The sequence below is a fragment of the Tupaia chinensis genome, unplaced genomic scaffold, assembly GCF_000334495.1.
Source record: "Tupaia chinensis unplaced genomic scaffold, TupChi_1.0 Scaffold143823_1, whole genome shotgun sequence".
NCBI lineage: Eukaryota > Metazoa > Chordata > Mammalia > Scandentia > Tupaiidae > Tupaia > Tupaia belangeri.
In genome coordinates this window covers 699,484-710,624 of record NW_006203673.1, presented here as the reverse complement: position 1 = coordinate 710,624, position 11,141 = coordinate 699,484, and the positions used below count along the sequence as shown (strand labels likewise).

The window sequence follows — 11,141 nt, the reverse complement described above, 5'->3', positions numbered from 1 at the left end:
GGGGGGGAAAGAAGACCCCCGGGGGCCCGCCATGGCGACGGCCTGCTGGCTCCCTCGGCTCCGCCAGGGAAGCCATTGCAGTGGTGGCCGGGGTCTGCAGGGCTCGCAGCAGCCCCCACACAGGGGAAGCTGGTTCCGCACAACCTTCCTGGAAGGGAAGATGGGCATCCATGGTTCCCGGGGCAGGGGTGGGCAAGACTCTCCCCAGGGAGACAGTGAACAGCTGGCCAACAAAGCCAAGCTTCAGATTCAGTGGGAACAAACACCTGGAAAACAGGACAGCCCAAGACAGACCTCCCTAACTCTGCCATTCACGGGGAAGAGAAAAAAGCGCTTCACAGATAAAGAAAGCCCCTCACTCATAGTGAGGTGCCCTGGAGCCACCAGCCTGGGTGGGTAGCTCCCCGGGGTTCCCAGAGCCCCTGGGGGGCCCCTCTGTGAGAAAGGCACCGGGGGGTGACGCCCTTCTCCCTCCCTGTGTCTCACCCACACGCAGTCCTCTCCCTCCCTGCGCACCTCACCCACGCGGGGAACTCTCCCTCCCTGTGCCCCTCACCCACGCTGCACCCCTCACCCACAAGCGGTCCTCTCCCTCCCTGCACCCCTCATCCACATGTGGATCTTCATCACCAAATCACCGGGGCTGGGGGGAGGGCTGCACTCTTCCCAGGAGCCCGGCAGGGGGTGTCTGGCTTCTAACTGCCATGCCCACTGAAGGAGCCAGGCTGACTGCAGGCAGGATGGGGATGTGCAGGAGGTGCTGGAATAGCTGGTGATGGCCAGGAAGCGGGGACGTGCCCAGTGGCCAGCACATGATGGGAACAAGGAGGACAGGCCAGCCTGACTGGTACTGCGAGCCAGATGTGGGATATGAGCTTCGGGGAGAGAGACAGTGGCAGACCCAAATGGGAATCACCAGTTCAGCAAGACCACATTACAACAGGGGACTCAGCAACAAGGTGTGTGGGGGGGTGACAGGCCCACCACCACTCGGGGCCAACACCTGACAGGCGAGTCGGCAGAGCTCAGCTGCGTGTGAGGGACACCAGATTCCTGAATGGCAGGGACAGCGGCACCCTACCCTGGGGTCCAGAGTGCCTCGCTGCCTGGAGGAGAAGCTGAGGGACTGTGTGCGTTTTTGAAAAGCATTAAAAGGGGCCCACGAGTGGATGGAGTTGAAGGTGGCCGGGTCCCACACACTGACCGGGCAGTGAGTCTGCGTGCCTAAGACTCCAAGAGGCGACTGGAGGAGAAGGGAGTGTGGCAAGGCCGTCCCCCAGGGAATGATTTCTTACTCCCATCCCTGTGAGTGCTCATGCCCTATAACAAACTAAAGGGGAAAAAAAACACTGGAGAGAAGTATGTCAAATTTTACTCTGAGTTATTTCTCAGTGGTCAGATCAGTAACCTTCTTTGTATTTTCTCCGTATTTCCAGTGTTTGACCAGCTTCAAGCAATAGAGGTACCTCCCAGTCGCCTACTGGCTAAGGAAGCCGATCCTGCATGGCTGGCTGCACAAATCCCAGCTCCAGTGGCTTAAAACACGCTGGAGGGCCAGCAGAGGGCGTAGCAGTTACATCGCTGGACTCCCACAGAGCCAGCCACAGTTCAAGTCCTGGACCTGTGGCTTGGAAATCACACCAGATTCGAGGGGAATCTCTTTCTCTCTCTTCTCCCTCTCTGGCGAGCGCATGTACCCTATGGCAATTTAAAAATAATAATAATAATTAGTAAAATTAAAACTAAAAGAAAGTAAGTTGAAGTGGATTAACATGTATTCAATAGATAGAGGAGAAGGGATTGCAGCGTGACCATCCCCCCTGGGGGGTGATTTCTCGCTTTCTGTCTCTATGTCTCTGTCTGTCTGTCTGGCGAGCGCACGCGCCCTACAGTGAAAATCTCTCAAAAAAAAAAAAAAATCACACCAGATTGGACCAGCAGGTGGTGTAGTGGATAAGGGCACTGGATTCCCATATGGCTGATCGCAGTTCAAGACCTGGACCTGGTGGCTTGCTTTCTCACTTTCCCTTTCTCTCTGTCTCTCTCTAGTCAGATTAAAATAATAATACTAATTATAATAACAAATGGAATTAAATAAGTAAATAATTATTTAAAAAAGAAAAGAAAATCACACCAGGCGTGTGTGTGAGTGCCCAAGATCCTGGGAGAATGAGGGAGAAGGGATCATGGCGTGGCCTAACCCTATCCCAGGGGTCAGGGCCAGAGCTCTTGCCCTCTGGCAATGAAATGAGCATGAGGGCAACAGCAGAGAAAGGTGGAAGCAGCAGCACACACCTGCGCCCAGACAGGGGACGGGGCACTACGAACCCCAGCAGGCGGCCCAGCGTGGCAGCACAGGGAGCAGAACTGCTGCCCGGGGCCACCTGCCCCAGGCGAGGTCGAGTGCCCGGACGGCCAGTCTCTCTGGCAGGGCAGGAACGTGCCTGTGACCCAACACGCATACATGCTGAGCCCAGCCTGCAGTGGGCAGGAGCCGCCTGCACCGCGGACCTGCACACCGGGCCCTGCCTCCTGATGTGCACAGGGAGCACCAGGCCCGGCAGCAGCACACAGGCACGCAGGGGCTCTGGGGACGTGAGCTGGGCATGCAGTCTTGCTCCAGAGCAGCCGTGAATCCCAGCCACAATGTGTCCTAGCGCGAGCGTGGCACGCCAGGAGGTCGCTCTGGGGTGCCTCGGTGTGTGTCAGAGCGCCGAGAGGCCTCAGGCTCCTGCACAAACGCGGCTAAACACAGCACATCTCAGCAACCTCTGGACGGACACTGGAAATGACGGCTCGGAGTGAAGAGCATCATGCCAGAGTCGACACTCCTCTCAGCCTGGCCTGGATCTAGCCAGGGGCACTGGCACTGCCCGGGGACCCACACCCCCTGTCGCAGGCCACCTTGGGCTCAGGCGAGTGGGCATGGAGCAGCCCTGTGGCCGGGCCAGCCACAGCCGCCTACTTACTGATCTCCCCTGTCACCACCGTGTTGTCCATGGCTATGTGGACGGCCAGGGAGCTCCACGTGTCAAAGACGGCCAGCTTCCTGCGGAGAGCGGGACAGGATATGCCGTGAGCTTTCCCCAGCCCCACCACGTCCCAGCTTCACGGTGACATGTCAGAGCCACTTCCCAGAGTGGGAGGGCTGAAGCTCAGAAAGTAAAGGGCGCATCCCCTGCCACTACCAGGGAGAAGCTGAGGCCAGGCCCTCCTGTGAGGCCTCGGGCAGCAGGGGCTCCTGAGTGCAATGAGGAGTGGGAGACAGGCCAGGCTCCCAGCACGTCTGCCCTGCCCTGCCCTCCAGCTCACGCTGACCCACAGCCCTTGGCCTGTGTCCCGGCAGAGACCTGCCACCCACAGGGAGCACAGTGGCCAGACTCGCCCTGGGGTGGGGCAGGACACAGTCAAACACATGGCAGCAGGAAGCCGACCTCTCCGCGGCACTGCGGTGGGACCGGAGGACTCATGGGAAGAACAGAGAAGCGAGGAGGGACATCCTGGACTGGGAGCAGCTCCTACCAAGGTGCACCGGCCCAAAACGAGGGGCAGCCCCAGGGTCACTTTCCTTGGGCCACCTCTCCTTGGGCCACCTCTGTCCTCCCCTCTGGCCCAGTCACAACACTGAGACTGTGGGCAAGAGGGACACGTGTGGCCCTCAGGAGGCAGATATCATGGGGCAGCAGGCAGAATGTGGCGGGGCAGGCGGAGGGCTGCCTTGATGGGGACAGGTGGTGGTGAGGCACAGCTGACAGGGCGAGTCAGGAAGGTGCTAGGAAGAGGCACAGCCCGTGTGAGAGCTCCAAGGGGTGTGCAGGTGGTGGGCCAGCTCACAGGGCAGCCCGCCTGCCTACAGACATCTGTCCATGAGTGCCATGGGGCTGGACATTCTTAAAAAATGATGGGCTGCCACTGGGAGAGACTCCTGGTGGCAGAAAAGTTCACGGGAAGACAGACAAGCAGTGGCCTGTGTTGGAGTGGTAGAGAGAGCAGACACTGGCCGGGCCTGGGCGCTGGAGAGGATACAGATCCTCTGGGTCCACCCTGCAGGCCCAATGTTGCCATCCACCATGGAAGACAGGCTGGACAGGGAGGGGCCGATGGGGGCTGTGGGCAGTCACGGGCTCTGGACATCTGGGTGTAGAGGCGAAACGCACAGCCACCCCATGGGACAACCTGGGTCATATCTGTAGGGGGGCCAGTCCTGGGCATGGGGGCTCCCCAGGACCAGCTTGGGGATGGTGAGGGGCCTGCGTATGCGAGAGCAAGCACTGGTGATGAGCGCTATGTCTGCGGCTGACGGGAGCCAGCTCAGGTTCGACACGAAGACATGCTGGTGACCTGGGCGGGTGCTGGAGCAGCAGCCGGAGGGAAGCACTGGTGAGGGTTGAGTTGCAGGCCCGGGAGGACTCAGGCAGGGCAGGCTGGGAAAGTGGGAGGGGAAGCCGTGTCCAGGAAGATGCCAAGGTGCTGGATGAGAGGAGAAAGCCGGTGGCCACAGGGACAGAGGACCCCGCAGAACAGTCAGGAGCGGGACGTGGAGTGGAGAGACGCACACGGCAGGGTTTAGAGGGAGAGTCGAGGCCTGAGACAGCCCCGGGAGTTGGTGGCCCAGTCCATCAGGAGGAAGGCCTGGGTGGGTGAGCCCTGGGCGCACCACAGAGGGGCTGGGCCAGGCTAAGCAACCCTGACCAGTAAAGAAGACCAGACCCGCCCTGGCCCTGTGGAAGAGCCAGGGATACACAAGCCGGTGGCAGCAGGGTTGGGGTGCAGGCCAACACTCAGACATGGCACCGGGAAAGTGAGCAGAAGTGGGGTTCGGGGAGGTATGGGCACTGTACTCCAGTCAGGCAGCGAGGAGTGCACAGTCACAGGGACCTTCCCAGGCCAGGGGAGATGGATGGACACCAGGGTGCTGACCTCTAGCAAGCGCATAGCCGTGCACGGCAGTTTCCCTCCTAGAAGCTTGCTTCCAGGCTGGCCCCAACTTTGCAGACCACAGGAGACCCTGCTCCAGGAGGCCTGTACCCCAGCTAGAACAGGTGCATCGCGGACGCGGTCTGGCTCACGAGGGCCTTTGTTGGAAAGCACAGGGAGCCCGCTTACATAGCCGTCTGCAGTTCAAATCCCAGCCCTGGCAGCTTGAAAACACATGAGGCGTATGTGTGCACCCAAAATCCTGACGGGAGGGAGAAACGGGGAAAATGGACTGTGGCACTGTGACTGCCTCCACTGGGGGTTTCTCTCTCTGGGGAGCACAAGTGCCTCCTGGCAATTAAAAAATGAAAAACAAAACAAAAACTCCGATTGACAAGACCACTGGGCATGGGCACCTCCATGGGACTTTCCGAGGGCCCCACATATAAACGGGGACACCACACTTCCTGTAGCAATGAAGAACTGGGAGGGTCTCCGCATCCGGGGATGCCCATGCGGCCCCTGAGAGGGCCGGGCGGGGCTCAGTACGTACTTGAGGACTTGGGCGACCGTGTTCGGCCCGTACCACTGGCCTATCGACTTGCCTTCGCCAACTCCCATTTGCGCTGCAGGAGACAGACCTAGGTTAGCCACACGTCCCGCCATGACCTGGCGCCCGCTGCCTCCCAGCCCCCACACGTGGACATGTGGCCCAGGACAGGCCGCACAGGAGGGCCCACACCCAGGGCTGGGATGACAGCCTTTACCACGGTCCGGAGAAAGCACAGGTCCCTTCACCACGTGTTGACCCCATGTGTGAGTGAGGGCCGGCGGCTCAGTCCGGGGAACTTAACGTGAGGCCGGCTGGTCGCCCTCGGCCCTTGCATTTGAGTGCTGCACTCGCCGACAGGCCAGAGAGGGGACAGCCCTCTAGGTGTCACAGACTGTGACAAGGAGCGGGCCACCACCAGCCACATGTACAGCAGGGCAGGGCCAGGCTTAGAGGCTGAGCAGGTGCCAGAGCCCTGGTGCCCACAGGCAGAGTGGTCTAGAGCCCCAGGCCTGCAGATCACAGGTCCAGAGAGATCTCCGGGTCCCACAGGGACTGCCCATGCTGGGCTCCAGGCCGCCCAGGCTGAGCGCCCACCTATCTGGTGGATGGAGTAGTAGCTGTCCTTCCTGTCGATGAAAGCGTTGAGGACATTGAAGTAGCTGTCTGGCTGCTGCGTCCACTGTGCCCACCTCCAATCTGTTGGAGACAGGTGGTCAGTTCCACGTGGAACGGAAGCAGGTCTTCAGCCTACTACTTGGGACGTGGGTGGCAGGGGAACCTTCCCGAAGAGAAAAGCTGAACTCTCTATGATTCCAGACTCATCCACGTCCCCCACCATAATGAACCCCCACCGGGGCAGGAAACAGGCACGGCAGCTTAAAGACTCCCTAGAGGAGCAGCTACTGGCACCCTTCGAAGTCAGTGTTTGCAAACTGCAACTCGTGCTGCTTGGGGTCTGCTCTAAACCACGCCACTCGCAGCCCCCAGCATGGCTCACCTCGGCCTAAGTGGCGGCACACCAGGGCTTGGGCAAAGATCATCTGTCCACACCGCAGCATGCAGCCCCAGCCTGTGTCCGAGGTAGGGCCGGTCCCCCCTGTGTGTGGATGGAGAGAGAAGTCCTTCAGGTGGCACAGCAGGGCCAGTGTCTCCTGGCACCGCACAAGCAGGGGTCCTTGGCACGCACACCTCACCCACGGCGTGGCGCTGCCTCCAGCAATGCCTGCCTAGGGCTTCAGTAACCCCTGGGCCACGCTTGCAAGGGAGTGTGACATCCCGATGAACTGCCCTCGAAACAGTGAACCACGTGGGAGTCAGCCATGGAGCCGAAGGCAGGCTTGCCCAGTGCTGAGACCACGCCCCACAAGGAACCTCGGAGCATAAGGCCGGACGAGGAGGACCCTCTGACTGCCACAAAGGCCAATGAGCAAAGGTCTGACAATGCCCAGGGGTGCCGAGGGGCCACACGTGGTGGTGGTTTGAAACAGCTCTCGGCCTTCCCAGCACATGTGCTGCTACGGCCAGGAGGCATCCCCAGATACCCGTGTGCCAAGACTCAGTACACGGTTGGCACGGCGAGGGGTCCAGTGCCACCGGGTTTCCTCGTGTGCCCAGGGTGAGGTTCACACAGGGACTGCACCCTGCCGGCAGTGACACCTGGCAACTAGGGCCCCAGCTCTCACGGAGGGTTAGTTCTCTGAGGACTGGTAGCTACACAAGAGGGATGGGCCAGGAGCTCTCTGCACGCACCCATCACCTTCCTCTGCTCCGCCAGCCATGCTGTAGGCCCAGGCTCGGACTCCCCGCTGCCAGCTCCCACGCTGTAAACACACGCCCACCTCCTTTATGGAACCGCCCAGGCTAGGCACCTGTCGGCAACGTGGAGGAAGACAACGACGCCCAACCCAGGCCCTGTCACTTCACATCTGCTCTCTGGGCCCAGAAGACTGACAGCATGCATAATAAGACAGACGTCTGGGGAGTTATCCCGCCAGCCGCAGCGGGAGCATGAGAATCACAGGGCCGCTGTGACAGGAGGGGGCCCGTGCGCAGGGCGAGGGCAGGTAGGTAACTGCTGCGGTGAAGAAGCCCCAGTGCGGGGCCGGGCCACGAGGTCTGCGGTCCTGGCTGACTTCTCCCACCTCGGCCACAGGCAGCTCCTTCACGCATGGGGAGGACAGGCCCTCCTCTGGGCAGTGTGGTCACACAGCCACCCACTGTTTTCCAACTGCCAGAGAAGTATGAGGGGCAGAGAAAAGGCCCCTGGTGGGTGTGGCCATGCCGCAATCCTCCCCTCCGTTTCAGCAGCATCTTGGGGTGTGCATGCACCCAGCACGTCCCTGGGCAGCCAGGACTCAAAATGCAGCTGGCCACGTGGACGAACTCCCAATGCACAGCACTCAGCCCTGCACCGGGGGCGGGCCCTCTCCCCACTGTGAGAGCAAGCCGTCCCTGGGGACAAATGTGGGAGGGGAGCCCACTTGCACGTTACCCATTCTTTTCTTCCTGAGCAAGAAACAGCACCCAGCCGGTTCCACACGGCTGGCCCCGCTCACAGACCTGCACAGGCCCAGCATGCTGAGGGAGGTCTGGACCCAGCTGGACACCTTCGCATGTGCACCAGCCCCGCAGCACTGCACTCCAGCTGCCTCAGCCTTGCCGCCCCCAACCCGGCCGAGCGGTGGCCTCTCCAGCTCTGCTCCCCTTTCTCGCAACGCCAGAGGGGAAAGGGGCCAGCCGCGTGCAGGCCAAGGGCAGTACAGTGTGCTGCCGACAGGGTCAGCCACTATTCCTGGAACACGGCACAGGTCGCCTCGCACAGCCCGCGGGTTGCGTGTCTCATTTCCCTGGTGTTCCTGGTCATCGGCTGGCAGGGCCGTTTCGCTCCCACCTCACTTTCAGAGAAGACTTGAGACTGAATCTAGGAGGAGGGCCAAGTCATCACTGGCCTATAGGGGGCAGTGTTCACCCAAATCCTTGACCGCTGGTCCCAATGGACTTTCTGAGGTCACAGGCAAGGCCCAGGGCCCGTCTTCATCCCCTCCCTTCCAGGGTATGCAAGGGTGAAGCGTCTCTTTCATGTTTAGCACGTTTGGCTGCCTTCAAACCTCCCCTTGGCTACGTGTGGCACATGCTAGAAAAGACAATGTCACAGAGCAAAGGCTGCACGACATCCTGACCACGTCAGAGCAGAGCCACGCAGCCATGGCCCAGGACACACCTTCACAGGACACACCTGACCAAAGCCTCCTAAGCAACACGCTGCCCGCCAGGGCTGACCACCCCCCACACCTTCCACGGACGTGCTGCCTGCCAGGGCTGACCACTCCCCACACGCCCTGCACCTTCCAGAGATGCACTGCCCACCAGGGCTGACCACACCCCGCACGCCCTGCACCTTCCAGAGACGCGCTGCCCACCAGGGCTGACCACTCCCCATACACCCTGCACCTTCCACAGACGCACTGCCCGCCAGGGCCGACCACTCCCCGCACACCCTGCACCTTCCAGAGAAGTGCTGCCCGCCAGGGCTGACCACTCCCCGCACGCCCTGCACCTTCCAGAGATGCGCTGCCCGCCAGGGCTGACCACTCCCTGCATGCCCTGCACCTTTCACAGACGCACCACCAGGGCTGACCACACCCCACACACCCTGCACCTTCCAGAGAAGTGCTGGCCGCCAGGGCTGACTACTCCCTGCACGCCCTGCACCTTCCAGAGAAGTGCTGCCCGCCAGGGCCGACCACATCCCGCACGCCCTGCACCTTCCACAGACGCACTGCCCACCAGGGCCGACCACTCCCCACACGCCCTGCACCTTCCAGAGATGCGCTGCCCGCCAGGGCTGACCACTCCCCACACACCCTGCACCTTCTACAGACGCGCTGCCCGCCAGGGCCGACCACATCCCGCACGCCCTGCACCTTCCAGAGATGCGCTGCCCGCCAGGGCTGACCACTCCCTGCATGCCCTGCACCTTTCACAGACGCACCACCAGGGCTGACCACACCCCACACCCCCTGCACCTTCTACAGACGCGCTGCCCGCCAGGGCCGACCACATCCCGCACGCCCTGCACCTTCCAGAGATGCGCTGCCCGCCAGGGCTGACCACTCCCCACACACCCTGCACCTTCCACAGACACGCTGCCCGCCAGGACTGATCACTCCCCGCACACCCTGCACCTTCCAGACATGCTGCCCGCCAGGGCTGACCACTCCCCGCACCTTCCACAGATGCGCTGGCCACACTCACCACCCCGATTGCAGGCTCAGCGTAGGGTGAGCTGGGCTTGGGCCAGCACTGCCAGGCTGGCACGAGTGTGCAGGAGCATACTCCCAGGATCACCGAGGTGTCGGCCACGCCGCTGCAGTCTGGTTCCCCTCCTTCCTCAAACATGGTGCCGTACCAAACGGTCACTTACCAATGGCTGGGAAGTTCTTCCTGTATGTAAACCAAAGTCTGGACGCCACATCGGACAGGATCTCCTCCTTCTCTGGTTGTTTAAAGGGAAAAGCACACACAAGGCCTTAGGTTTGTAGGCACACGTGGTGGGGGTAGGCAGACAACGGCCGCAAACGCAGGTGAGGACCATGCGGCCAGGACAGCGGCTGCTGGGAGGCCAGTACCTGTGAGAACACTGTATTTTCTACCCAGTATCCAAACGGGCTCTGAGGTCTCAGGGAAATCTTCAAACTCGGCAAACCGGAGGGTGTCGTAGGTCAGGGTAGCTGGAGAAAGCAAAGACAGGCGCCTATGGAACTTCCACAGTTCACAACAGAGGACCAGAGAGACCACTGGCGGCCACCCTGCACTGGAGCATAATTTCACAACACAGGACCAAGGAGGCCACCAGCGGCCACCGGCACCGGAGCGTGAGTGTAAACCACAAGAAACAGCCCGTGACCAGGACCAGGAGAGAGCGTAGCAGGCCCACACCCTCCTCCTGAGCCCTTCTGCATCTAGGCCACCAGGCGGGCCCTGGCTCAGAGGGGACAGGCCAGGGAAGGGCCAGACCAAGGGGGAGAAAGCAAAGGGAAGTCCCCCCCAAGCCAAGCACTTAGTTTAGATGTAACATGTTTAAGACCTAAAGGCCAGAAAGAGAGAGAGAGAGAAATTACTCTTTTTTCTGTCCATGCAAGGGAGGACCCAGCTCACCACCAGGTGGAAGACCAGGGAACCGTAAGCCCCCAGAGGCATGGGATGCTCACCACAGGCTGTGGCTACACCAACCGTGCGGGGAGCTGAGGCAGAGCGAAGAGACCTCACATGCGCTGTGCCCAGTGTGTGGACAGGACATGGAGTCAGGGAGCTGACGAAGAGCATCTGCAGCGCGCTGCCCAGTCGCTGTAGAACTCCCTGTGTTTCTGCACTTCCCCTCTGACTTGGGCACCCCATCGGCTATTCCTAATTACCTGACAGCCCGGGAACCAGCTGTTAGCATAATGGCTATGTCGCTGGACTCCCACGTAGTTGACCACGGTTCGCATCCCGGACCCGGTGTCTTAAAACTCATGCCGGGCGCGTGTGCATGCGTGCCCAAGATCCCGAGAGGAGAATGGAGGAGAAGGGATTGCAGCGTGACCATCCCCCCTTGGGAGTGATTTCTCGCTTTCTGTCTCTATGTCTCTCTCTGTCTGTCTGGCGAGCGCACGCGCCCTATAGCGAAAAA

At 60.9% G+C, this 11,141-nt stretch overlaps 1 protein-coding gene across 3 annotated transcripts in view; it reads right to left on the bottom strand.

Annotated features, from left to right (window-relative positions):
* The window catches only part of ATG4B (autophagy related 4B cysteine peptidase), a 23,439-nt gene that overhangs the window by 5,937 nt on the left and 6,361 nt on the right, over positions 1–11,141 (bottom strand). For all 3 annotated transcript variants that reach the window (XR_003547305.1, XM_027767003.1, XM_027767004.1), the window contains exons 2-8: positions 10,099–10,200; positions 9,894–9,965; positions 6,468–6,566; positions 6,065–6,166; positions 5,471–5,543; positions 2,970–3,049; positions 60–148 (exon numbers count right to left, since the gene is read on the bottom strand). Coding sequence is in view for 2 of the 3 variants with exons in the window: in XM_027767003.1 (XP_027622804.1) it covers positions 60–148; positions 2,970–3,049; positions 5,471–5,543; positions 6,065–6,166; positions 6,468–6,528 (405 nt within the window). In the remaining variant the exon portion in view is untranslated. The remainder of the gene's footprint in view (positions 1–59; positions 149–2,969; positions 3,050–5,470; positions 5,544–6,064; positions 6,167–6,467; positions 6,567–9,893; positions 9,966–10,098; positions 10,201–11,141) is intronic.